Source organism: Misgurnus anguillicaudatus, chromosome 14, assembly GCF_027580225.2.
Source record: "Misgurnus anguillicaudatus chromosome 14, ASM2758022v2, whole genome shotgun sequence".
Lineage (NCBI taxonomy): Eukaryota > Metazoa > Chordata > Actinopteri > Cypriniformes > Cobitidae > Misgurnus > Misgurnus anguillicaudatus.
In genome coordinates, this window is record NC_073350.2 from 12,251,538 (window position 1) to 12,276,638 (window position 25,101).

At 36.8% G+C, this 25,101-nt stretch overlaps 1 protein-coding gene across 2 annotated transcripts; it reads left to right on the forward strand.

The window, feature by feature from the left end:
• The first annotated feature begins 1,252 nt into the window (after positions 1 to 1,252).
• itih3a.2 (inter-alpha-trypsin inhibitor heavy chain 3a, tandem duplicate 2) lies at positions 1,253 to 24,286 on the forward strand. Of its 2 annotated transcripts, none has more exons than XR_012373164.1 (20): positions 1,253 to 1,412; positions 4,206 to 4,360; positions 4,453 to 4,557; positions 4,629 to 4,791; positions 4,868 to 4,978; positions 5,094 to 5,222; positions 5,323 to 5,439; positions 5,514 to 5,682; positions 7,137 to 7,253; positions 10,337 to 10,518; positions 13,532 to 13,717; positions 13,804 to 13,943; positions 14,021 to 14,175; positions 15,495 to 15,521; positions 17,011 to 17,091; positions 17,175 to 17,288; positions 17,364 to 17,565; positions 23,175 to 23,347; positions 23,500 to 23,606; positions 23,972 to 24,107. XR_012373164.1 is itself a non-coding variant. In XM_055184235.2 (20 exons), exons 1-20 carry the CDS (start codon positions 1,311 to 1,313, stop codon positions 24,108 to 24,110), a joined length of 2,679 nt encoding a protein of 892 aa, XP_055040210.2. In that variant the 5' UTR covers positions 1,253 to 1,310; the 3' UTR covers positions 24,111 to 24,286. The 2 variants fall into 2 exon arrangements, 1 of the variants encoding a protein (XP_055040210.2); XM_055184235.2 differs by having other exon boundaries at positions 23,495 to 23,606; positions 23,972 to 24,286.
• The last annotated feature ends 815 nt before the right edge of the window (positions 24,287 to 25,101 follow it).

The following is a 25,101-nucleotide window of genomic DNA, read 5'->3' on the forward strand; positions in this document are numbered from 1 at the left end:
TGAAAATACAAACACGCCTGAGCAATGCTGACCAGACGTGACACGAGTTCAGAAAACCCCCAAGATTCTGTTGATTCTCTTTCTATTTTTCTCACCATCCTGATTACTTTATATTTGGCCGCTTTTTTAGCAACATACATACACTCTCTCTCTCTCTCTCTCTCTCTCTCTCTCTCTCTCTCTCTCTCTCTCTCTCTCTTAATAAATGAGAGGTTGTGTTAAAGTTATCCAAGCAAACCGATGGTCCAAAGAATTCCTCGTCATACCAAAACAGCATATGTACTCTTAGTGGGAGCAACAGGAAGCTGGCAGATCTTAGATATTGGATGTGATGTGCCTTTGGTGAAGAACACATCAAAACTCAACCACAGTCAAAAGCTTCAGTGTTTCACAGTATACAGTATATCAACATAAGGATATTGCTGGATATTTTGTATTCTGGGTGCTTAGGTGTTTTGGTATGCGGCTGCGGGCATTGGTTACTCACTGGCCCAAGTTAAAAAAACCCACCAAAATGAAGAGTTTGGTTCCAAAACAAATTTTTTTAAAACCTGTTTATTATTATTATGTTTGTATTGTGTTTTATTGTGCTACTTAATTGTATATAGTTATTTTATTTTGGAACCAAACTCTTCATGCACTCTAAAAAAAATGCTGGGTTATTTTCAACCCAGCGTTGGCTGAAAAAGGGACAAAAATAACCCATGCAGCATTTTTTAGAGTGTAATATTCTGATCCCCTTACTGTATGGATTTGGTCCTCTTTTAAGTGTATTCCTGTTTCTTGCATCCACAATGTAAACATAAAACAGATTGCATAAAAAGTAATAACAAACTTGTGCCTAACCAACCACATACTAATACTGTTTCATGTATAGCTCAACTAGTAAAGCATTATGTTAGCAATGCAAAGGTCATGGGTTTGATCCCAATAAACACATATACAAGAAATTGTATTCGCCATAAGTCAGAGGCCAAATGCATAAATGTAAATATATTTGTGGTATAATATATGTCTGTGGGTTATATTAAAGTACTTATTAAGCTACTAGGTGGCATTAGGTAGTTATGTGAATGATGATAAAGAAATGTATTTAGTTGGATATTATACTGTTTGTTTGCTACTGTGTATATTAGGTGGATTGCACTGTTTTGGGTGGTGTTTCTGGGAAGATTATTGGGTACACTCACACACCCTTTTGGCAACTCATACTGGTCCTGTACACAGACACTTATTCATAAGTGTATGTTGCTCACTGATTTAAGGACATTAGCACGCAGCAGTGAAGTCAGATCAGTCTATACTTCATCATGAGTGCTGTTATGCTGTGTTTGTGTGTTTGTGTTTGTATGGCTATTACTGCTATGGCTCAAGGCACTGTGGGCATCAGAGATCATGATAAATCAAAACAGGTAAGATTTTACGCTCTGTTTTACTAGTCTATAACATAGTGTTTCTTTTAATATCAGGTACTGTTTTGCTTATTTTAAAAAGCTATGACAAATGACTTCATGTGTTTTAAACCAAGCTGAGATCAAACGAAAAGTATATACTGTCAGAAAAAAGTCTTTAAAGTCTTTAAAGGGAAAGTTCATCCAAAAATGAACATTCTGTCATCATTTTCCTAAACATGTATGAATTTCATTTTTCTGATGAACACAAAAGAAAATATTTTGAAAATAATGATGGTAAGCACACAACTGATTGACTTCCATAGTAGGAAAGCAAATAAGATGGATTTCAATTGGTACCGTCAACTGTGTGCTTATCATCATTTATCAAAATATCTTCTTCATCATTGATCACAATACTTTCATAAAATTTGTTTTCCTACTATGGAAGTCAATGGTTACAATCTGCTGTGTGTTTATCCATCATTTATCAAAATATCTTCTTTTGTGTTCATCAATAAAAAAACTCATACAGGTTTAGAACAACATGAGGATGAAAAAATTATAACAGAATGTTCATTTTTAGGGGTGAACTGTCGCTTTAAGGACAAATTTTGTACCAGTGAATAATGTGTAGAAAAATGATGGTGATGTATATGAGCTAATACAAAAATCATTTGAAATGTAAAACCTTATAATACTGTAGACTAGGATGGTTGTATAGTTGTGTAGTGAATTTTAAAGATACCACATATGAAGACCTCAGATGCATATGCACATATGAAGACCTCAGACCTCAGATGCAAAAGCGTCACCTAAACGTCACCACCGTCCAAAATGAGATAATGATATTGATCAAATACTTTTGCCTTAAATCTGTTTAATTCTGGCCTCAGGCCATTCAGAAATAACCATTTGCTGTCAAAATCGATTAAACACCACAATTACTTTTTCATGAAAGTCCTTTAAAGGCGGGGTGCATGATCTCTGAAAGCCAATGTTGACATTTGAAATCACCTAAACAAACACGTCCCTACCCCAAACGAATCTGGACCTTCTTTTGATAGACCCGCCCCACACATACGCAACCCAGGCAATGATGTCGGTTAGTAGACATTCCGCTGCTTACTGCTAATTGGCTACAAGTGTGTTTTGGTACTCAGCCCAACTCCCTTTTCCAAAGTATTTCTCAAAAATCATGCACCACGCCTTTAAGTGCACAGAAGAAGAATTAAGTCAGTTCAATTACCGACTAATAGCATTTTCCTAAAGTGAAATTACTAACATAATAACCTAAACATAAGAGCTTGATATCATGTCAGACGCATTTAAGGGGGTTTGCATCTGAGCTCTTCATATGTAATATCTATATCTTATTTTCACACATGGATGTGCATTTTAATTCTCTTCACTGGGGAAAATCCTCACAACTACTAATAACTGTGGTAGAGGCGTCAAGCGTGAGTGATTTCAATGTTAAGTCAATGGGAAGATGCGTTAACACGCGTCTGGATGTCTCACGGCGTGAATGAGGGGTTTAGCCCGGCGCGGTAGACGCGATTCCGTATCATTCACGTGTCTTATTCGCGCGAAATGAGCGTTTGCCGTGGCAAACACGGCAGTTGAAACATTTTAACTTTTGCGGAAAAACGCACCGTATCAACCAATCAGGAGTTTGCTCTATTAGTGACGTGATTACAGGAAGCGAGAGGAGTCGCAGAACCCCCTCCCATGATGCGAATTTCCGCATGACTGTCTCGATGACAAGGTTTTTTACGCGTGGCTTTCACGCACAAATAAAACGAGTAAACTCAAAATGTTCAAGCGGCAAACTAGACGATGGTAATTTCGTGTTCAGACCAGCCGTGGTAGAGGGGTCAAGTGTGAGTGATTTCAATGTTAAGTCAATGTGAAGACGCATTGACACGCGTCTGGAGGTCTTGCGGCGTGAATGAGGCGTTTAGCGGGGCGCGGTAGACACGATTCTGCCTCATTCGTGCGTCTAGTTCGCCCAAATGATGTGAATTGAGCGTTGCCACGGAAAATGCGCGAGTTGAAAAATACTTTGGCGGAAAAATGCGGCACATTAACAAATCAGGAGCTTGCTCTAGTAGTGACGTCATTACAGAAAGCGAGCAGAATCGCAGAAGCCCCTCCCATGACGCAAATTTCTGCGTGAATGTCTATAAAATAACTAGAATAACTAGAATTTTACCCGTGAATGAAGCGAGTAAACAAAATGATCAAGCGGCAAACTAGACTAATAATTTGACGCCTCAAACAGAGCTGGTGTGAACCCACGCTAAGGGGTCTTAAACAGAGGGCTGGGGTAGTAGGGGTCCATCAATTATTGTTTCATCTAATTTAAAGAAAAATGTGTTAACTTCAGTCAAAGCTATTTCATTGTCAGTCTAACATGAACATTGAATTGAATTGTAATTTCAATTTGAATATGTAAATAATAAAAAGACATTTGCACTACACAAAAAAATGCTGGGTTATTTTCAACCCAGCACCGGGTCAAAAAATGACAAGCCCAGACAGTTGGGTCAAATATATACACTTGCTTGTCCCTTTTTGACCCAATGCTGGGTTTGTATGTTCAAAGAAAAAAAAGAAATGTAGATAGTGCTCTATACTGTATATATTAAATCAACAGTACTATCAATCTGACCTAAGTCTATCCCACAGTTTCCTAACGGAGGTTCCTTGAAATTACATTGACAAACAAGACTTTACCGTAATTTGCAATTTAAGTAAACACAAAGATATTTACAGTAGAAATCTTCATCTTTCTTTTACTGTTTCTCTCAGATAGAGCTTCAAAGCATGAAAGTGGACTGCAAGGTTGCATCCCGGTTTGCTCACACAACCATGACCACCAAAGCATTTAATGTGGCCAATGATTCAAAGGAAGTCTTCTTTGATGTGGACCTTCCCAAAACAGCCTTCATTACCAACTTCACCATGTCAGTCCACCTATGTTTACAAAGGCCATAAATACATTCACACTATAATATCCTAATGTAATAGCTAAGGCTCATTTGTATTTATTTTACAGAGAGATTGAGGGTCAGGTGTATATCAGTGAAGTCAAGGAGAAAGAAAAAGCCAGGCAGCAGTATGAGAAAGCTGTGTCATCCGGACAGTCCGCCGGACTGGTCAAGTGAGTACAGATCAACATTGTTCTTAGGTATTTCTCGTTTACTGGAAATGTGAGTTGTTTTTGATTTCCAGGGCTTTTGGGAGACACATGGAGAAATTCTCAGTGTCTGTAAATGTTGCTGCTCAAAGCCTCGTAACTTTCACTCTTACCTACGAAGAACTGCTGCGTCGTCGCCTCGGCAGCTATGAGATTATGATAGGTGTCCGTCCTAAACAGCTGGTTCAGAATTTTGAGGTTTGTCATTCGAAAAATCTTTTTGCAAATACGTCAAAGTAATCGGTGTAATATCAACACCGTCTCTTACTCGCAGATTGTGGTAGATATCGATGAACCCCAAGGCATCAAGTTTGTGGACGTCAACAGCACATTCATCACCAATGAGCTGCTCCCTCTAGTGGAGAAAGTAGTCACTGTGAAAAAGGTTGGAATGAAAGCCTCAGGAATTACAGCATTATAAACAATGTCTATAACTGATTTCCCCAAATTTAAAAACTTTTCTGCCACACTCATATTATTGTACTATGTGTACTGTATAGGCCCATGTGTACTTCTCTCCTACACTGGATCAACAGAGACAATGTCCAGACTGTGAAGGCACTTTGATCGATGGAGATTTTTTGATCAAGTATGATGTAAACCACGCACAGGATATCGGTGAAATTCAGGTCTAGTATCAACAAAGCTATCCTTCATAGTCCTTTCCATTTTTAAGCGTGATCATGCAACATTATTCAGATGTTGGTGTTTCTCCAATCTCTGTTACAGATAGTGAATGGCTACTTTGTACACTTTTTCGCCCCAGAAAATTTGCCTCAAATTCCTAAGAATGTAGTATTTGTGATAGACCGAAGTGGGTCCATGGACGGAGAGAAGATGAAACAGGTGAGTCAAACAGTAAGATTACTGACATACAGTAAGTTTTACTTTTGAACTACCTGATGATTATCTGTTTGTAGACTCGAGAAGCCCTGCTGACTATATTGAGTGACCTACACAAGGATGATTATTTTGGGCTGGTCACATTTGATGATGTCATAGAGTCATGGAGGCCATTGCTTAGCAAAGCTACACCAGAGAATGTAACCGCAGCCAAAAAATTTGTGAAAACCATTACAGCAAGACACTGTAAGTATGACCAGTTAATAAGGTTAGAGTTGTGGTCTATGCTGTCAGAAATCAAAGGTGCACCCGCTACACATTTTAACACATGGAGCCTACTATGCACCCTTTAAGAGTGGAAAAGGTACAGATTTATTTGTAAGTAATGTTAAAGGGATAGTTCATCCAAAAATGACAATGATGTCATCATTTACACACCCTTAAGTTGTTACAAACCATGTCTTTGTTTTTCTGAACACAACGAAAAACAATCCAGCAGGAAACAGGAACACTGTTGACATCAATAATTGGAAAGAAAAATACTTTGGAAGTCAATGGTGCACAAAAATGGTTTGGTTACAAAGATTTCTCAAAATATCTAATAATGTATATTAAATCATGTAAATAATGACAAAATTTGCATTTCTGGGTGAACTACTCCTTTAAAGGATACAAGGGGTGCGCTTTTAATGGCACTGCCCCAGTGAAAAGCTTTTGTATCATACGTTTTTTGCACATTTTTTCTGTTAGCGTAGCATATACAGAACAATGAGAAAAATAAGTATTTGAACACCCTGCTATTATACAAGTTCTTCCACTTAAAAATCATAGAGGGGTCTGAAATCATCGTAGGTGCATGTCCACCGTGAGAGACATAATCTAAAAAAATCCAGAAATCACAATGTATGATTTTTTTTTAACTATTTATTTTTATGATACAGCTGCAAATAAGTATTTGAACACCTGTATATCAGCTAGAATTCTGACCCTCAAAGACCTGTTAGTCTGCCTTTAAAATGTCCACCTCCACTCCATTTATTATTCTCAATTAGATGCACCTGTTTGAGGTCGTTAGCTGCATAAAGACACCTGTCCACCCCATACAGTAAGAATCCAACTACTAACATGGCCAAGACCAAAGTGCTGTCCAAAGACACTAGAGACAAAATTGTACACCTCCACAAGGCTGGAAAGGGCTATGGGGAAATTGCCAAGCAGCTTGGTGAAAAAAGGTCTACTGTTGGAGCAATCATTAGAAAATGGAAGAAGCTAAAAAGACTGTCAATCTCCCTCGGACTGGGGCTCCATGTAAGATCTCACCTCGTGGGGTCTCAATGATCCTAAGAAAGGTGAGAAATCAGCCCAGAACTACACGGGAGGAGCTGGTCAATGACCTGAAATAAGCTGGGACCACCGTTTCCAAGGTTACTGTTGGTAATACACTAAAACGTCATGGTTTGAAATCATGGGTCCTCCATAATTTCTAACTGGGTGTTCAAATACTTATTTTCCTCACTGTAAGTTCTGAAACATTTGGCCTTATGTGAGTAGTATGAGTTTGAATCTGGCTTGTGATCTCACTTCCCTTAACAACAGTACCCTTAGTACATGTTTTATCCACTCAGCTCACAGAATAAAAAACAAAAATTACAGCATTGCCTCTGCATTAACATATTCAATGATTTTTTCCCCCCATATAGTCACTGATATAAACAAGGCCGTTTTGCATGCGGTGGATATGCTTACTGCAGAACAAAGCGAATCCCTCCCAGACACGTCCATGATCATCTTACTAACTGATGGAAGACCAAGTGCTGGTGTGTATTGATGCAGATTACAACACATTTTACAACATTTTAAATTGGCATCTTAAAACCCAGACTATTTAATAAATAAGAGCAATAAGTAAAGTTTTTTCTTTTTACGTTTTAAAGGGCACATATTATGCAAAATCCACCTTGGACATAAATGTGTATTTGCATGACAAGCCTACAATGAAAAATTATCTCATTTTTTAATCACCATTAACCCAAAGCAATCTCATTAGGGCCCGAGCACACCGGGTGTGAGAACCCCAAAGGTTTTTCAAGGAGTTATTATTATTATTATTCCGTTCCGAATTCAGCGGGACTTTAGAGGGCCTAAACATGCTCGAAAACGTCTGAAACTTTGCACAGATGTCAAGAGTGATGAAAATTTACATGTGGTGTAGGCTTTGGAATTAGGCGTGGGAAAATGGCTCTATAGCGCCACCTACACATTTTCAACGAAGCAGCCTTTGGACTGTGTTTGACCTACATATATGAAATTCAGTATGCTTCTGTATCATGGCAAGACCTACAAAAAAGTATCTTGGAGCGAAGCCGTAAACCAAACAGGAAGTCAGCTATTCTGAGTTATTTCTGTGAATTTGGCTCAGTTTTTGTCATTTCCAGGCGTCATATATGTATAACAAACTCCTCCTACAGTTTTCGTCGGATCATCTTCATATTTGGTGAGTGTCATCTTAAGGCCTTGGTGATGCTTAATTAATAAAGGATTTGACTCTACGTAAAAATTTGTGTCGATTCTGGCCCGACAAAATTTGATGTTTTCCTATGAAACAGGAAGTTGCTGGAATTCAGGCATACAATGTCCGATCTGTCCCAAATTTTATATGATTGCTAAGAGTCCTGACCTGAACACATCTACATAACAATTTTCATTTATAGTCATAGCGCCACCAGCTGGCAACCTAAAGGGGCATGTTTTAGCGGCCCTTTTAAATATTCAACGAAGAAGCCCTTGGACTGTGTTTAACATACGTGTAGGAATTTCGGTATGCTTCTGTATCATGACAAGACCTACAAAAAAGTCTCTTGGAGCAATGCACTAAACCAAACAGGAAGTCAGGCAGCGCTGCCTTGAAGGCTTCGTTGAGGGCTTAAAACACCAACGAGTCAGGAGGTCACCTCCTGCTGAAAAACTGTGCTAATTAGCAAATTCAGGTGATTGGAACAAAATACTGGAGAGGACTTTTACTCATGGCACATGGATTTTACACATCTGGCAAAAAGTCCTGTACTGAACACATCTACATGCCATTAGTCACTTGTGGTTATAACACCACCAGCTGGCGACAGGAAGTGACATTTTTACTATGATTATGCAATGTCTGATCTGTCCCAAACTTTACATGATTGATAAGAGCCCTGGACTGAACACATCTACATGCCATTAGTCACTTGTGGTTAAAGCGCCGCCAGCTGGCGACAGGAAGTGACACTTTTTCAATGATTATGCAATGTCTGATCTGTCCCAAACTTTACATGATTGATAAGAGTCCTGGACTGAACACATCTACATGCCAATAGTTACTTATGGCCAAAGCGCCACCAGCTGGCAACAGGAAGTGACATATTAACAATGATTATGCAATTTCCGATCTCTCCTAGACTGGACACATCTACATGCCAATAGTCACTTATGGCCATAGCGCAACCAGCTGGCAACAGGAAGTGACATGTTTACAATGATTATGCAATGTCTGATCTGTACCAAACTTTACATGATTGATAAGAGTCCTGGACTGAACACATCTACATGCCAATAGTCACTTATGGCCATAGCGCCACCAGCTGGCAACAGGAAGTGACATGTTTACAATGATTATGCAAAGTCTGATCTGTCCCAAACTTTACATGATTGATAAGAGTCCTGGACTGAACACATCTACATGCCAATAGTCACTTATGGCCAAAGCGCCACCAGCTGGCAACAGGAAGTGACATATTTACAATGATTATGCAATTTCCGATCTCTCCTAGACTGGACACATCTACATGCCAATAGTCACTTATGGTCATAGCGCCACCAGCTGGCAACAATAAGTGACATGTTTTACACTGATTATTCAATGTCAGATCTGCTCTACATTTTACATGATCAATAAGAGTCCTGGACTGAACACATCTATGTGCCAATATTCACTTATGGCCATAGCGCCACCTGCTGGCCACAAGAAGTGACATGTTTTACACTGATTATTCAATGTTAGATCTGCCCTACATTTTACATGATCAATAAGAGTCCTGGACTGAACACATCTACATGCCAATATTTACATATAGTCCTCACTCATTCACTCACTCTCTCACTCACTCACTCTCTCTCTCATGCTATCTTACACAATGCTACCTCGCTGTCATTTGTAATTAGCAACAGGAAATGTTACACATTATACTACACTTTTAAATGGTTCACCTATGTTTACATGCTTAAATGCCTATTTACTACTGTTCCCTTTATTTCTTATGCCACGGCGTGGTGGTGTCATGTGTGCGAGGGCCCTTCCATCACTGCTTGCAGTTTTAATTAGACATGTTTTTTATTCTCTTGTCAATGTGACATCACACTGATAAAGCTCCGCCCATGGCCACTGACTGACTGGTTAATTTGACCCAAAAGCTTTTCTAAATGTTTTGTTAACAAGTTATAGCCCCAATGTGGCCAACAATACTATTGTCTCAGACTGTATTTACAGGGATAAGATCTATTTTAACCAAAAGCGCTCACTGTCTATTGGTAAGGGAGTGAGGAGCTGAAGCTCGTTTGCATTTTAAGATACAGACATTAAAACAGCTCATTTTAACAGCATTTTGGACATGCTATAATAAATGATCTGTGGGATATTTTGAGCTGAAACTTTAAAGACCCATTCTGGGCACACCTGAGATTTATATTACATCTTATAAAAATGACCATAATAGGTGCCCTTTAAAACATTCTGAAAGTGCAGTTTTAGTCTTTACTTTGTAGCCAAATAGATTTTGTCCAAAGATGCTATATCTACTAAGTGTATATTTTATATAATATCAATCAACTTTATTTTATTTAATAGTCTGAATAACATGTGTTTAAGGCGAGCAAGATCTATCCATAATCCAAAAAAATGTCCATGATGCCATTAATGGAAGCCTAAGTCTCTTCTGTTTGGGATTTGGAAATGATTTGGACTACAGCCTTCTGGATACCATGGCCAAGCAGAATGACGGTCTGGCTCGCAGAATTTATGAGGGCTCAGATGCAACACTTCAACTACAGGTAGAAACACTGAAAAAAAAATATTCATTCAATTTACTCAAATTTTTTTGGTTGCAATCAATTTATTTCAGCTACATTTAAACAAAAAATGTAAATATTTTTTTTGTTTAAATGTAGCTTAAATAAATTGATTGCAACCACTTACCCTCAAAATTTTGAGTAAATTGAATGAATCATTTTTTCAGTGAATGATAATCTTACTCAATATACATTATAATTTAAAAGTTTCGGATCACTTGACTGAAATGTTTTTTTCTTTAACCATTTTGATTGAAAGGTATATGTCTGAATGTCTGAAATAAAGTTATGAAGAAAAGTCATGAAGATGGGGCCTCTTTCAACACTGTTTAAAAAACAAGACATTAATTAATAATAAAAAAGCCAAATGAAGTAGCCTAACCTCGTAAAATACGTACAAATTGCCATAGTGTAGGTGTATAAATATTCAGTAGGTTTTTTTTATTACAACATACATTTGTGATTAGCCTGGGTGCCAGCCGATCTTACCCCCGCCCACAAGATTTTGAAAACGGGAATATCGGTCTGGGGTTTCTCCGTTCAGGAGCTACTATGCTTGGACAAATGCTGGTTGAACCAATCAAATTGTCAGGGCGGGCTTTATACAATGATGGACAGATAATCAACAGTAACGTAATGAACCACGTCACCAAAGAGCGCGTGTGTTGAATGGCTGCCGCTGTAGAGTTCAGCTGTGTGGATTCTGACATTGAGTCTGTTCTAAAAGATATCGACAGAGCATTGATTTTAAAAGAGCAACAGAGAAACGCGAGCAGGGCATTTGTTGATGTTTTTGCCGTCCTTCCTATTCGGCAAAAGTTGGTCGCAACTGAAATGGCTAACGTTATCACGCTGATGCGACTCAGCGTGCACGACGAGATGGATATAATTAGCGGTCGTTGCCAGCTTCTTTTCGGAAGCCCGGAATCGTGGTTGCTGAATAAGTGGAGGGACATGCTAGGCTCCAATATTTTCAAGCCAATGTAATGGGTATCGTCGTGGATGAAGTTAGTAAATACTTCATGTTGTGATATAAACGAAATGTTGTAAACATAGTGGGTGTTGATGTACATTCGCTAACTCAGTATAATCACAATGTTAGTGTCATTGTAGCGAAATAACTAGCAGTTTGGTCAGGCTGCAAAGACGTAATTTCAACATACGTCACACACTCGGTTGCTCTGATTGGTCGTAGGTCTATCCAATTGAGTGCAGAGGCATTTTTCGGTTGAGACATGCCTCATAATTATAGCTCAATGGAGCGGTATCAGACTCAAATTCTGACTAGAATTGAGTATGACAACGTCAGGCTAATTTGTGATAGCTTTAAAAGAACACTCTTTTTTTGAAAATATGCTCATTTTCCAGCTCCCCTAGAGTTAAATATTTGATTTTTACAGTTTTGGAATAAATTCAGCTGATCTCCGGGTCTGGCAGTACCATTTTTAGCATAGCTTAGCATAATTCATTGAATCTGATTAGACCATTAGCTTGGTGCTAAAAATAACCAAAGAGTTTCTATATTTTTCCTCCATTTAAAACTTGACTCTTCTGTAGTTACATTGTGTACTAAGACCAACAGACAATTAAAAGTTGTGATTTTCTAGGCAAATATGGCTAGGAACTAGAAAATCTGCCTAGAAAATCACAACAATGTCTTAGTACACAATGTAATTACAGAAGAGTCGAGTTTAAAATATCAAAACTCTTTAATTATTTTTCAGGCGCGATGCTAATGGACTAATCAGATTCAATGGATTATGCTAAGCTATGCTAAAAATGGTACATGAGCAGTGGCGGAGTGGCCATCGGGAGAGTCTGGACATTTCCCGGTGGGTCGGTAGTGTTTTGAGGCTGCAAGAGTCGGTCTGATAATAGTTATACATTGCGAGTTATAGCAACCCCGTCTGGCGGCTTGATGTGCGGCCGCTTCCCGCTGGTCAAACTGTGCAGCCTCTTTGCTCAACATAAAAGTGCTCAACCTGTTCGACAGGTCCAACCATGTTGAGGTTTTTTAAAAATATAGGGAAATCATTGAACGGCGCTCCCCAAATGGCATAGCCTGTCGGCCTTTGATGTAAAAAGCCACGCCGCCGAATGCCTGTTTATTGGAGTACATATGCGGTTGGATTGATCCATCAAGCAGAGACTATTTGATAGTAAGTGTGGAATAATGATGTTTAAAATCTCTAGCTTGGTGGTCAGTACATGAATGGATCAAATCAGCACATTTGCAAATGTTTGTCTCCATATGGCTATATAATTATTAAAAATAAGAAGAGTAACTTTGCAGTATCACATTATATATTTCCTACTATGTGATTTTCATATTACATATAACAGCATAATGAAATGAATAAAAAGACAAGGAAGTGGGAATAAACTCAAAATAACTGAAATAAACTCTGAGGTAAATGCGCCAAACACGTTAAAATAAATGAGCAATAGCAGTGGAAAAAAACACTATTATCTCTCAAAACTTTATATGACAAAAATGATATTTAAAGGAAAAATTCTTACAGTTTTTCAAAGATGTAAAGAAAGTATTCCATATTACTCCCATTTATGAGCACGTTCATCTCTGGTCTCACTCTAATAGCTGATTGACAGGTGCGCATCTCCGTCTTTCAAACAGGTATCGTTTTGTATAGTTACTCATTTAGGAAAATTATCCATGATTTGATGAATTTATTATTATTATGAAAATGTTTTTTTTTTTTTTTTGCAGATTGATTACGATTTGTATAACCGTAGTTTTACTACAAATACAAGACCTTTTTTTTTTACCACGGAGGGCCGGTGGTATACAAAATTTCCCGGTAGATTTTTTTGGTCCCACTCCGCCCCTGTTAATGAGATTATGAATATTGTTATGTGGAAAAAATAAATGAAGAGTAAATGACCCTAAACATTTAAATAACAGTATCTAAAAACTGTGTACTCTGTATAACAGGTTTGCAGGATCCTGAGTTTTAATCTTTGATTTTGTCAATAGGGTTTTTATGAAGAGGTGGCCAGTCCACTTCTTTTGGAGGTGAATCTCAGTTACCCCGGTGACACTGTAACCTCACTGACAGACAGTCATTTTAAGCATTTCTTTGAGGGCTCTGAGATTGTGGTAGCCGGTCGCCTGAAAGAGTCTGAGATTGACAACTTTATGACAGAAGTGTCCGCAATTGGGGTAAAGACAATCTTTAATTTACCGAGAAAAATGTATGTTCTAATTCACTGCTAATTTCCCAATATTCACTTTTTTCATTTCAACAGTTGGAAGAGCAGTTTGTTGTCAAGGGTTTAGTCATTAATGAGGAGAGGGACAGTGTGTTCCCTGATCAAGAGTACATCTTTGGGGATTTCATGGAGCACCTGTGGGCTTATTTGACCATCCAGCAGCTCTTGGATAAAAGGTCTGTGTGCTACATAAATCCAAATCTTTGAATAATTTCAGACAATGCTTAAATGAATGTGTGATATTGTCTGACAGAGACAAATGCTCTCCTGATGAGAAAGACAACATCACAGCTCAGGCTTTAGATCTTTCTCTGAGGTATCATTTTGTCACACCGCTTACTTCCATGGTGGTCACCAAACCACAGACAGGAGATGAAGAAACTCTCATTGCTGACAAGCTGACAGAAGGTACTTTTAACTTTTGTCTTTGATCCACATGAACTCTTTACCCGCCAGCATCTTTATAAAAAGTTGCCAGCCAGCATCAGCATTTTTTATGATTTTCACAAAAGTTTAATGCCATTCAGAAATGTTTCTTTTTAAATATAAAAGCATACAATATATCAAATGAAAGAACAGACCCTCTGCTTTCAATAAACGTTCAACCTCTATTAATTTGTTCTCTTTTATCACCTCTCAAATATGGGTAGGTTTCTTCAAAACTACCAAATTTTAAGCAAAAATAATCAGATTCAGAAAGAGATTTGACTGTTTTTGGATCAGTGGATGGTTCAGTGTTTTATAAGTTGGGTAAGAGCACCATCTAGTGGATAATAGCGGAAATATGGATTGTCGTAAAAACTCGTCTTTGGCAGGGAATCATTTTCTCTTAAAGGTGCAGTGTGTAACTTTTAGGAGGATCATTTGACAGAAATGCAATATAATCTACATAACTATATTATCAGTGGTGTATAAAGAAAGACCTTACATTATGAACTCTATTTTTTTTATTTTCTTAGTATGAGACGTTTTTATCTCCATACACAGCAGCTCCCCTTACATGAAAGTCACCATTTTGTGCCGCCATGTTTCTACAGTAGCCCTAAACAGACAAACTGCTCTACGTGTTTCATCACTACTGTATTTTGTCTTAGACAACAACCTGTTTGTCCTTTTACGGCTACTGTAACTTCTCTATGCATTTCGGTGAACTGTGGACTAAGCCGTTGGTTGCAATTCACAATCTCACTGCTAGATACCGCTAAAATCTTCCCACTGCACCTTTAATTGACGAGATAACTTGTCAATGGCGGGGAAAGGGTTAAGACGATGGCCTGATTCAATTACGATTTCATTGGACTTATTGCTGTAATAAATTCCTATATTTTCACTCTTACATTGCTGATCTGTACTGATGCACCGATATATCGGCCTATAATAGGTATCGGCAGATAAAAGCATTTCTCACTATCGGACATGGGCCAATTGTTGAAGCCAACAGCCGATGGTCAGGACAGATTATACTGTGTCACACTATGTGGTTATTTTTGTTGTTTGCTGTTTGTAAACTCTGCACTGCTAGGATTTCACAACAAAATAATTATTTTAAATGAGTAAAAAGCAAAACTATCGGTAGGCTATCTATCGGTATCCGCACAGAAATTTTGCATCCCCTAATTTGAGTAAAAATTACTTCAAATTCAATGTTAGTTTTATAACACCAAAAAACATTAGAGGGGATTACATATTTACATTTAAATACTATATTAATGTATTTTGGTTTACAGATGAACGGGAGGACAGAACAGAATCTGGTAAGTATTTTTTATTTCTATAGCACCTTTTAAGAGGAGTGTCACAAAGTGCTTTACATAATAAAATAAAACAAAGTTAAAATCATATAACAAATTAAGACAGCATTAAACAATAGCAAGTTTAAAGAAATGGGTTTTCAGTTAACTTTTAAAATTGTCCACGGAATCCACAGATCTCATGTCCAGCGGAGTAGTAGTCCAAAATAGCTTGATACATCGAAATTGGAACGCACAGGGTAAGACATTTTTTGATTGTTAGGGGGCGTGCACACCAACGCTTTTACGCCCGCAGCCGGCGCATGTTTTCAATTGTTTTCAATGGAAACTCCGCGTTTTTCAAATAAGCCAGCAGCTAGCGGTTTTTTTCCGCGCTGAAAACCGGCGCTGAGAGTTGAGAAATGTTCAACTTTGGAAGAAAAGCTCCGCTCGTCAATGTCAGTTCTCACGCGGCCGTCCAATCACAGTGTAGGGGGGGCGGGACAAGTATCACAGCAACCAACCGTCTCACAGCTGACGTATCAGAGCTACCAAAGCGCTTAGCTGAAAAAAGCTGGCACTCAGCTTCCACAAGGCATTTTCAGCTGCGTTTAAAAGTTTTTGTGTGTCCAGCCCCTAAAAGTCTTCCTGTAGTCCTGAATTTTATAATTTCAATTGCTTCTTTAAGCATCATAATAGCATATACAGTGGCAAGAAAAAGTATGTGAATCTTTCTAAATAAATTTCATATTCATTTAAGTCAACATAATGTGTCTAAAAATAATTCGGATCTTAGTACTTGTGGAAAAAGTATGTGAACCCTTGAGGTAATAACCTCAAAAAAGCTAATTGGAGTCATGTTTTAGCACACCTAAAGTGAGTTTCATTAAGATAATACGTTTGGAGGTGTGGACTACAGCTAGATTTTACTTTGGGTGTTTAAGATTACTTTATCTGTTAACTCTTTCACCACCAGCGTTTTTTAAAAAAGTTGCCAGCCAGCGCCAGCGTTTTTCATGATTTTCACCAAAGTTTAATGCCTTCCAGAAAATGTTCTTCTTTAAATATATAACCATACAATATACCAAATGAAAGAACAGACTCTCTGCTTTTAAACAAAAACCTTCAGTGGTTCTTTTGTAATCAGCTTTTGAATATGGGTAGGTTTCTGCAAAAACACCACATTTTGAGCAAAAAGCAGAGATAATTCCATTTTTGTGACAGACTTTTCATAGAGATCCCATTCAGAGCGATCTTTAAAACAAACACGGACATGCAGCCGCTTGCCATAGGACAATACTTCCGGGTTTAAAAAGCCACCTGGTGGATAATAGCGGTATTGCGGAAAGACGAAAAATCTCGTCATTGGCGGGGAAGCGTTTTCTCTTAATTGACGAGATATCTCATCAATGGCGGTGAAAGAGTTAAGTTAGTGAACCATGTTTTTACATATTGATAATAACAATCCTTAACCTGGAGATACTGTAATATTCTTTCTCTCACTATTACACAGACTTATCTGTAATGGGCGTCCGTGCTCCACCTCGTTCGATGAGCAGTCGACGAAAACTCAAACACTCTTTTTTAAATTCCGGTGAGAATCATAGAATATGTTTCAGAAAAACCAGAGAGAATAAATGTTAGTCATGTTCACCTCTTGATCTTGTGGTTTGGCAGCTGATGGAGATCCTCACTTCATCATTGAGCTCCCAGATCAGAATGATGCACTGTGCTTCAACTTTGATGACAAACCTGGTACCATCTTCAACCTAGTTAGAGACCCGCTTACAGGTAATTCATCCTTTCAGGAAACAAGAAACACATCTGTCTTCTTGTGACATACTAATTTAAAAAAACTGCCTTCAGGTATTGTAGTGAATGGGCAGATCATTGGAGAGAAAAAAGAAGTTCCAGGAGTGAAGATGCACACTTATTTTGGGAGCTTTGGGATTGTTCATGAACAGCTTGGTGTTAAATTGATGGTGAGCACAAAGGAAATCTCGGTGTCTGAGGAGGGGAAACATGCTAAATTATTATGGTCTATCACCAGAACTGTAAAAGGACGAAGGTAAGCAAAAAAAGTTATGTACTTTGAATAGTAGATGAAGTCTGTGTAAAGTGATATTAAATATGAAAAGCAGAAAAAAGCTGGAAGTGCTTCTCGGGTGTAAAAAAGTGTGTAAGTACCTCCGGTGCTCTTCAGTGAAGGGATCCACATATATTTTGAAATAGGGTCTGAGGCACTCAGGAGGATAAAGATTAAAAAGCCTTTATTAATACATGGCTAAGTAGAATAAAAAAACATGCCTACGCGTTTCAGCCAACAAGGCTTTCGTCAGGGCTTGAAGTGTTTGACAAACAGCTCACTTCCTAGTTAAGACCAGTAGTCAATAACAGCTGTTAAGGTAACAGATAGGAAGTCACATGATTCAACAAATTGAACAGATAGGAAGTCACATGATTAAATGAATAGTGTCACAATAATTATTTATAATCATTAATCCATCCTAGTAAATTCAATGACTACAAAAAAAAAAAAAAAAAAAAAAAAATTAATTATAAATTGAAATAAGATAACAACTACAAAAAATATACACATATATACATACATACACACATACATATATACATATATATATACACATATATATATATATACACATATATATATATATATATATATACATATATATACACATATATACATATATATATATATATACACACACATATACATTCATATAAATTCAAATAAAATAAGATAACAGCTACAAAAAAAAAAAAAAAAAAAAAAAAAAAAAAAAAAAAGGGTCAAAGATGAATTACAGAAAAGGGGCAAAATCTAGTTCACCATTTAGACCCGGGAAGCATGTAGCTTTTAATGTGTAAATCCAAAATGATTCTCTTTGCAAGAGTTTTTTAAGCCTGTCACCTCCTCGAATTGAGTTTTCAATATGCTCTATGCCTATAATTTTAAGAGAGTTGCAATTTCCATGGTTTGCATCTTTATAATGTACTGCCATAGGATATTGAGGATTTCCAGATCTTATTGCATATTTATGCTCCGCAAGTCTTACCTTTAATTTACGCTTAGTTCTCCCAATGTAAAAGCAGCCACATGGGCATTCCAATCTGTAAACTACATATGGAGTATTACAGTTAATGAAAGCATTTATGTTAAATCTGCGTCCAGAGGAGATGTCAATGAAAAAATTAGAATTAACCATGTTGTTGCAGTAATTGCAATGTCCACACTTATAATTGCCTTTTTGGGTAGAGAGCCATGTCTTTTGTTGTATAGGGAAAAGATGACTTTTAACAAGTTTATCATTTAAGGTTGGTGCTCGTCTAAAACTAATGGTTGGAGCGTCAGGGAGAGCTTCCCTAAGAACACTATCACTTTTCAGTAAGTCCCAATTTCTTTCAATTATTTGTTTAATTTTGTTTGCATGATTACTGTATTGTGTCACAAAGTATACATTGTCTGATCTTTGTTGATTTTTCTCTTTTGAGACTAGCAATTGTTCCCTTGGGAGGCATTTAGCCTTGTTGTATGCTCTAAGTATAGTTCTTTTTTGATAACCTCTTGTTTTAAATCTCTGACACATATCCTGAGCATTTCTTTCAAATTCTTCATCTGTATCACAGATACGTTTAAGTCTTTGAAACTGGCCAAAAGGGATATTGTTTTTTAGCCATGACGGGTGGAAACTATCTGCTCTAAGAATTGTATTGCGATCAGTTGTTTTTCTAAAAATAGAAGTATGTAAATCTCCATTTGCTTCTTTTGTGATTTTAAGATCTAAGAAATTAATTTCAAATGAAGAGAAATCAAGGCTTAACTTCAAACTTCTGTTAGTGTTGTTCAAATATGAATGAAATTGAAGCAGTTCAGTTTCTGAACCAGACCAAAACAGAATGATATCATCGATATATCTACCCCACCATATTATTTTATCAACGAAAACATTGCGATCAGAATATACAAATCTTTCTTCCCAAGTTCCCATAAACAGGTTTGAATAGTTAGGTGCAAAACATGCTCCCATTGCTGTACCCTTTTGTTGTTTAAAGAATTGATTTTGGAACAAGAAGACATTATTGTTTAAAGTCCATTTTGCCAACTTAAGGATAAAGGAAGAGGGGGGCATTAGTTCTGAATGTCTTTTTTCTAAGTAATGAGAGAGTGCATCTAGCCCTTCTGTATGGTCAATATTCGTATACAGTGCTTCCACGTCCATGGTAACCAGAAGTGCGGATCCTATGTTCTGTATGTCCTTAATTTTGTTCAGTACATGTGTTGTATCTTGAATGAAAGAGGGCAGTTCTGATACAAATGGTTTAATAAAGAAGTCTACAAATTGAGAGACTGGTTCAGTGATTGATTCATTTCCACTAATTATTGGCCTGCCCGGTGGATTCTCCAAATTCTTATGTATTTTTGGGAGCATGTAGAATGTAGGAATTCTTGGATGCTCATTCAGCAGGAAATCATGTTCTTTTTGTGAAATCCATTGTTCATTTTTTGCATGCCGGAGTATTTCCATGAGTTCCATCTTCATTTGTTCTATTGGATTCAACTGGAGGTGTTCATAATACTCTCTATTCGCTAACTGTCTATTAGCTTCTGTGACATATTGATCTCGGCCCCACACTACTACAGCTCCTCCTTTATCAGCTCTTTTTATTATAATGTTTTCATTAGCTGACAAGTCCTTTATTGCATCACTTTCTTCTTTTGTCAGATTGGATCTCATTGTACTGTTAGATGCAAAAAGTTGATCAACTTCATATGTAACCTTTTTGTAGAATGTATTTAGAGTCTGATTACATATATTTGGTGTAAAGGTAGACTTAGGTCTAAATGAAGTTCTTGTGTCATCTTGTTGCATATGACTTCGAGAGGCAGCTTGACTGGGAATAATATGATGCCAGACTTTCAATTGGAGATTACGATGAAACTTGAACAGATCAATTTTTGTTTGGAACTCTCTGGCTGTATTTTTGGGAGCAAATGTTAAACCTCTCAATTTGTAGACTTCTTTATTAAACCATTTGTATCAGAACTGCCCTCTTTCATTCAAGATACAACACATGTACTGAACAAAATTAAGGACATACAGAACATAGGATCCGCACTTCTGGTTACCATGGACGTGGAAGCACTGTATACGAATATTGACCATACAGAAGGGCTAGATGCACTCTCTCATTACTTAGAAAAAAGACATTCAGAACTAATGCCCCCCTCTTCCTTTATCCTTAAGTTGGCAAAATGGACTTTAAACAATAATGTCTTCTTGTTCCAAAATCAATTCTTTAAACAAAAAAAGGGTACAGCAATGGGAGCATGTTTTGCACCTAACTATTCAAACCTGTTTATGGGAACTTGGGAAGAAAGATTTGTATATTCTGATCGCAATGTTTTCGCTGATAAAATAATATGGTGGGGTAGATATATCGATGATATCATTCTGTTTTGGTCTGGTTCAGAAACTGAACTGCTTCAATTTCATTCATATTTGAACAACACTAACAGAAGTTTGAAGTTAAGCCTTGATTTCTCTTCATTTGAAATTAATTTCTTAGATCTTAAAATCACAAAAGAAGCAAATGGAGATTTACATACTTCTATTTTTAGAAAAACAACTGATCGCAATACAATTCTTAGAGCAGATAGTTTCCACCCGTCATGGCTAAAAAACAATATCCCTTTTGGCCAGTTTCAAAGACTTAAACGTATCTGTGATACAGATGAAGAATTTGAAAGACATGCTCAGGATATGTGTCAGAGATTTAAAACAAGAGGTTATCAAAAAAGAACTATACTTAGAGCATACAACAAGGCTAAATGCCTCCCAAGGGAACAATTGCTAGTCTCAAAAGAGAAAAATCAACAAAGATCAGACAATGTATACTTTGTGACACAATACAGTAATCATGCAAACAAAATTAAACAAATAATTGAAAGAAATTGGGACTTACTGAAAAGTGATAGTGTTCTTAGGGAAGCTCTCCCTGACGCTCCAACCATTAGTTTTAGACGAGCACCAACCTTAAATGATAAACTTGTTAAAAGTCATCTTTTCCCTATACAACAAAAGACATGGCTCTCTACCCAAAAAGGCAATTATAAGTGTGGACATTGCAATTACTGCAACAACATGGTTAATTCTAATTTTTTCATTGACATCTCCTCTGGACGCAGATTTAACATAAATGCTTTCATTAACTGTAATACTCCATATGTAGTTTACAGATTGGAATGCCCATGTGGCTGCTTTTACATTGGGAGAACTAAGCGTAAATTAAAGGTAAGACTTGCGGAGCATAAATATGCAATAAGATCTGGAAATCCTCAATATCCTATGGCAGTACATTATAAAGATGCAAACCATGGAAATTGCAACTCTCTTAAAATTATAGGCATAGAGCATATTGAAAACTCAATTCGAGGAGGTGACAGGCTTAAAAAACTCTTGCAAAGATAATCATTTTGGATTTACACATTAAAAGCTACATGCTTCCCGGGTCTAAATGGTTAACTAGATTTTGCCCCTTTTCTGTAATTCATCTTTGACCCTTTTTTTTTTTTTTTTTTTTTGTAGCTGTTATCTTATTTTATTTGAATTTATATGAATGTATATGTGTGTGTATATATATATATATATGTATATATGTGTATATATATGTATATATATATATATATATATATGTGTATATATATATATATGTGTATATATATATGTATATATGTATGTGTGTATGTATGTATATATGTGTATATTTTTTGTAGTTGTTATCTTATTTCAATTTATAATTAATTTTTTTTTTTTTTTTTTTTGTAGTCATTGAATTTACTAGGATGGATTAATGATTATAAATAATTATTGTGACACTATTCATTTAATCATGTGACTTCCTATCTGTTCAATTTGTTGAATCATGTGACTTCCTATCTGTTACCTTAACAGCTGTTATTGACTACTGGTCTTAACTAGGAAGTGAGCTGTTTGTCAAACACTTCAAGCCCTGACGAAAGCCTTGTTGGCTGAAACGCGTAGGCATGTTTTTTTATTCTAGCCATGTATTAATAAAGGCTTTTTAATCTTTATCCTCCTGAGTGCCTCAGACCCTATTTCAAAATGATATTAAATATGTGTTTTAAGCTAAAATGTTTTATTATCCACTCATGTGTTTGGGATCAGGCTGTTTGCATTCCATGTTTTTGATACACTAAAACGAAGCAGTTCATCAGAGTCGTTTGTTCGGACTAAGCAGTAATAAAAAACGTGTTTTCTAGTCATTATTTACAGCTACATGTATTTTAATCTCATCACATTGAAGCATTGTTGAATCATACACAAGTTTACTAACAAGTTTGATTGTTCTTTAACTGAACCGTCCTTGTATTCTCTTTAGAAGAAATGATATAAATGATGTCACTGGGACAGTTCCCTTTAAATAGATATGCATACATTTTGTACCAGTGTGTAACTTTCAGGGTACTAATGTGCACTCTTTGTACAAGCTTTTGAACCTTTATTTAAATCGGTGAGGGTTCTTCAAAAGCTTTCCTTATGCGGTTTACAGAAAATAACAGCACTCAGGTTTGGATCGATAGAGAGTGAGTAAATAATGACAGATCTTTTTATTTTTTTCTGTTTGATCTTCCAGCATTAATCTGAAGGTAATGAAAGATCAAAGTTTAACGGTGACCTTGAGGGACTCAGTCAAGTTTCTGATCATCCTGCACAAAGTTTGGAAGAATCATCCATATCACCAAGACTATCTTGGATTCTACACCTTGGACAGCCACCTCCTATCTAAAAGTGTCCACGGCCTGCTTGGTAAATAAAAGTAGATACATGTTCAGGTGTATGTTCAGATAAAAGTGTGGTAAAAATGATTCTAAAAACATTTAGTTTATAGCTCTTTGAAGGTAACCTGACATGAACTTAAATAAAGATTTTTTCGTCTTTCATTTTACCCCGCAGGTCAGTTTTACCATGGTGTGAACTTTGAAGTTAGTGGCTTGATCCCAGGAACAGACCCTGGCAAACAAGATGCCATCATGTTTGTGAAAGGAAACAAGCTCACAGTTACCAGGTGAATGCAAATATGAATACACCGTTAAATTTGACATTAATTCTTGTGACCCTGCCTATAAAATCCAGGCTAAAGTTTCATAATCTAATAATGAGATTGATTAGGACCATCAAAGTTTGATTTAATCTTTGACATAATCTTACTCAGTCAATATTATATGAATGTTAAATTTTCACAAAATGTACATTATGCAGGATGAGTTTATGTAGAAAGTTTCAAGACTGGGTCACAATGTCAAAATGCAAAAAAATAACACAATCAGTCATGTTCACTGAGGTGTAATAAATTGTATACATTTTGTCACAGTATGTACAGTATGTGAGTTTTTCATTAAATCCCCCAAACCTGTATCTCTATCTCAACAGGGGCTTAAAAAAAGATTTCAGACAGAATGTGAAGAATGGAGAAAATGTGCCTTGTTGGTTCATTCATAATAACGGCGATGGACTTCTTGATGGACTTCACACAGACTACATCATGTCTGATCTCTTCAAGACCATCTGACAAACACACAAAAGCTCTTACCTAAAATTGTCACCTATACAGTAAAAAACATTTGATGTGTAGTTTATTTTGGAAATATGTGCTATACACTGCAAAAAATTATTTTCAAGAAAAAGTTTTCTTAGTATTTTTGTCTTTCTTGAATTAAGATGCATTTTCTTGATGAGCAAAATGACCCGAGATGGGGGGTCTGGTTTTTGGACCAAAAATATCAAATTTAAGTGATTTTGTGCATAAAACAAGCAAAAAAATCTGCCAATGGGGTAAGCAAATTTTTCTTGAATTTAGTGTTCTTGAATTTAAGATTTTTTGCTTGCCCCGTTGGCGGATTTTTTGCTTGTTTTGTGCACAAAATCACTTGAATTTTGAGGTTTTTGGTCTGGGAACCGGACTTGTTTTCTTGGGTCGTTTGGCTCACAAGAAAAAACATCTTTATTTCAGAAGTTTTAGATATTTTGGTGACGCTTTAGATTACAGCCCGAGGGGTGCTGTGTAGGTGCGGCGGATTTGCAGCGTGTGTTTCTGTGGTTGTAGTGTGCTTGTGAAGTACTGTACGTGCGTGTAATTATAAGGGAACAATTTGTGGTGTTTGGGGAACGGGGGGGTAACAACCAGGAAAAATACAAATAATATATGCAGTAAATATTTTATAACTAAGGGCTAACTATTTTAATATTACATGATATGTATGACTAATATGCTAAAAACGTGCTAAATATGCTAATTATTAATACAGTAAGTAATTCATAACTTCGGACTAATGATTCAAATACAGTCTAAGTCAATTTTTTACCCCCTTGTTTCACGTAGTTACAGAGTAAGTATAGCATCTGCGGGCTGTAAATTAAAGTGGCACTTGTTACCCCCTTATTTCACGTAGTTACTGAGTAAATACAACATCTGCGGGCTGTAAATTAAAGTGGCACTTGTTACCCCCTTTTTTCACGTAGTTAAAGAGTAAATACAACATCTGCGGGCTGTAAATTAAAGT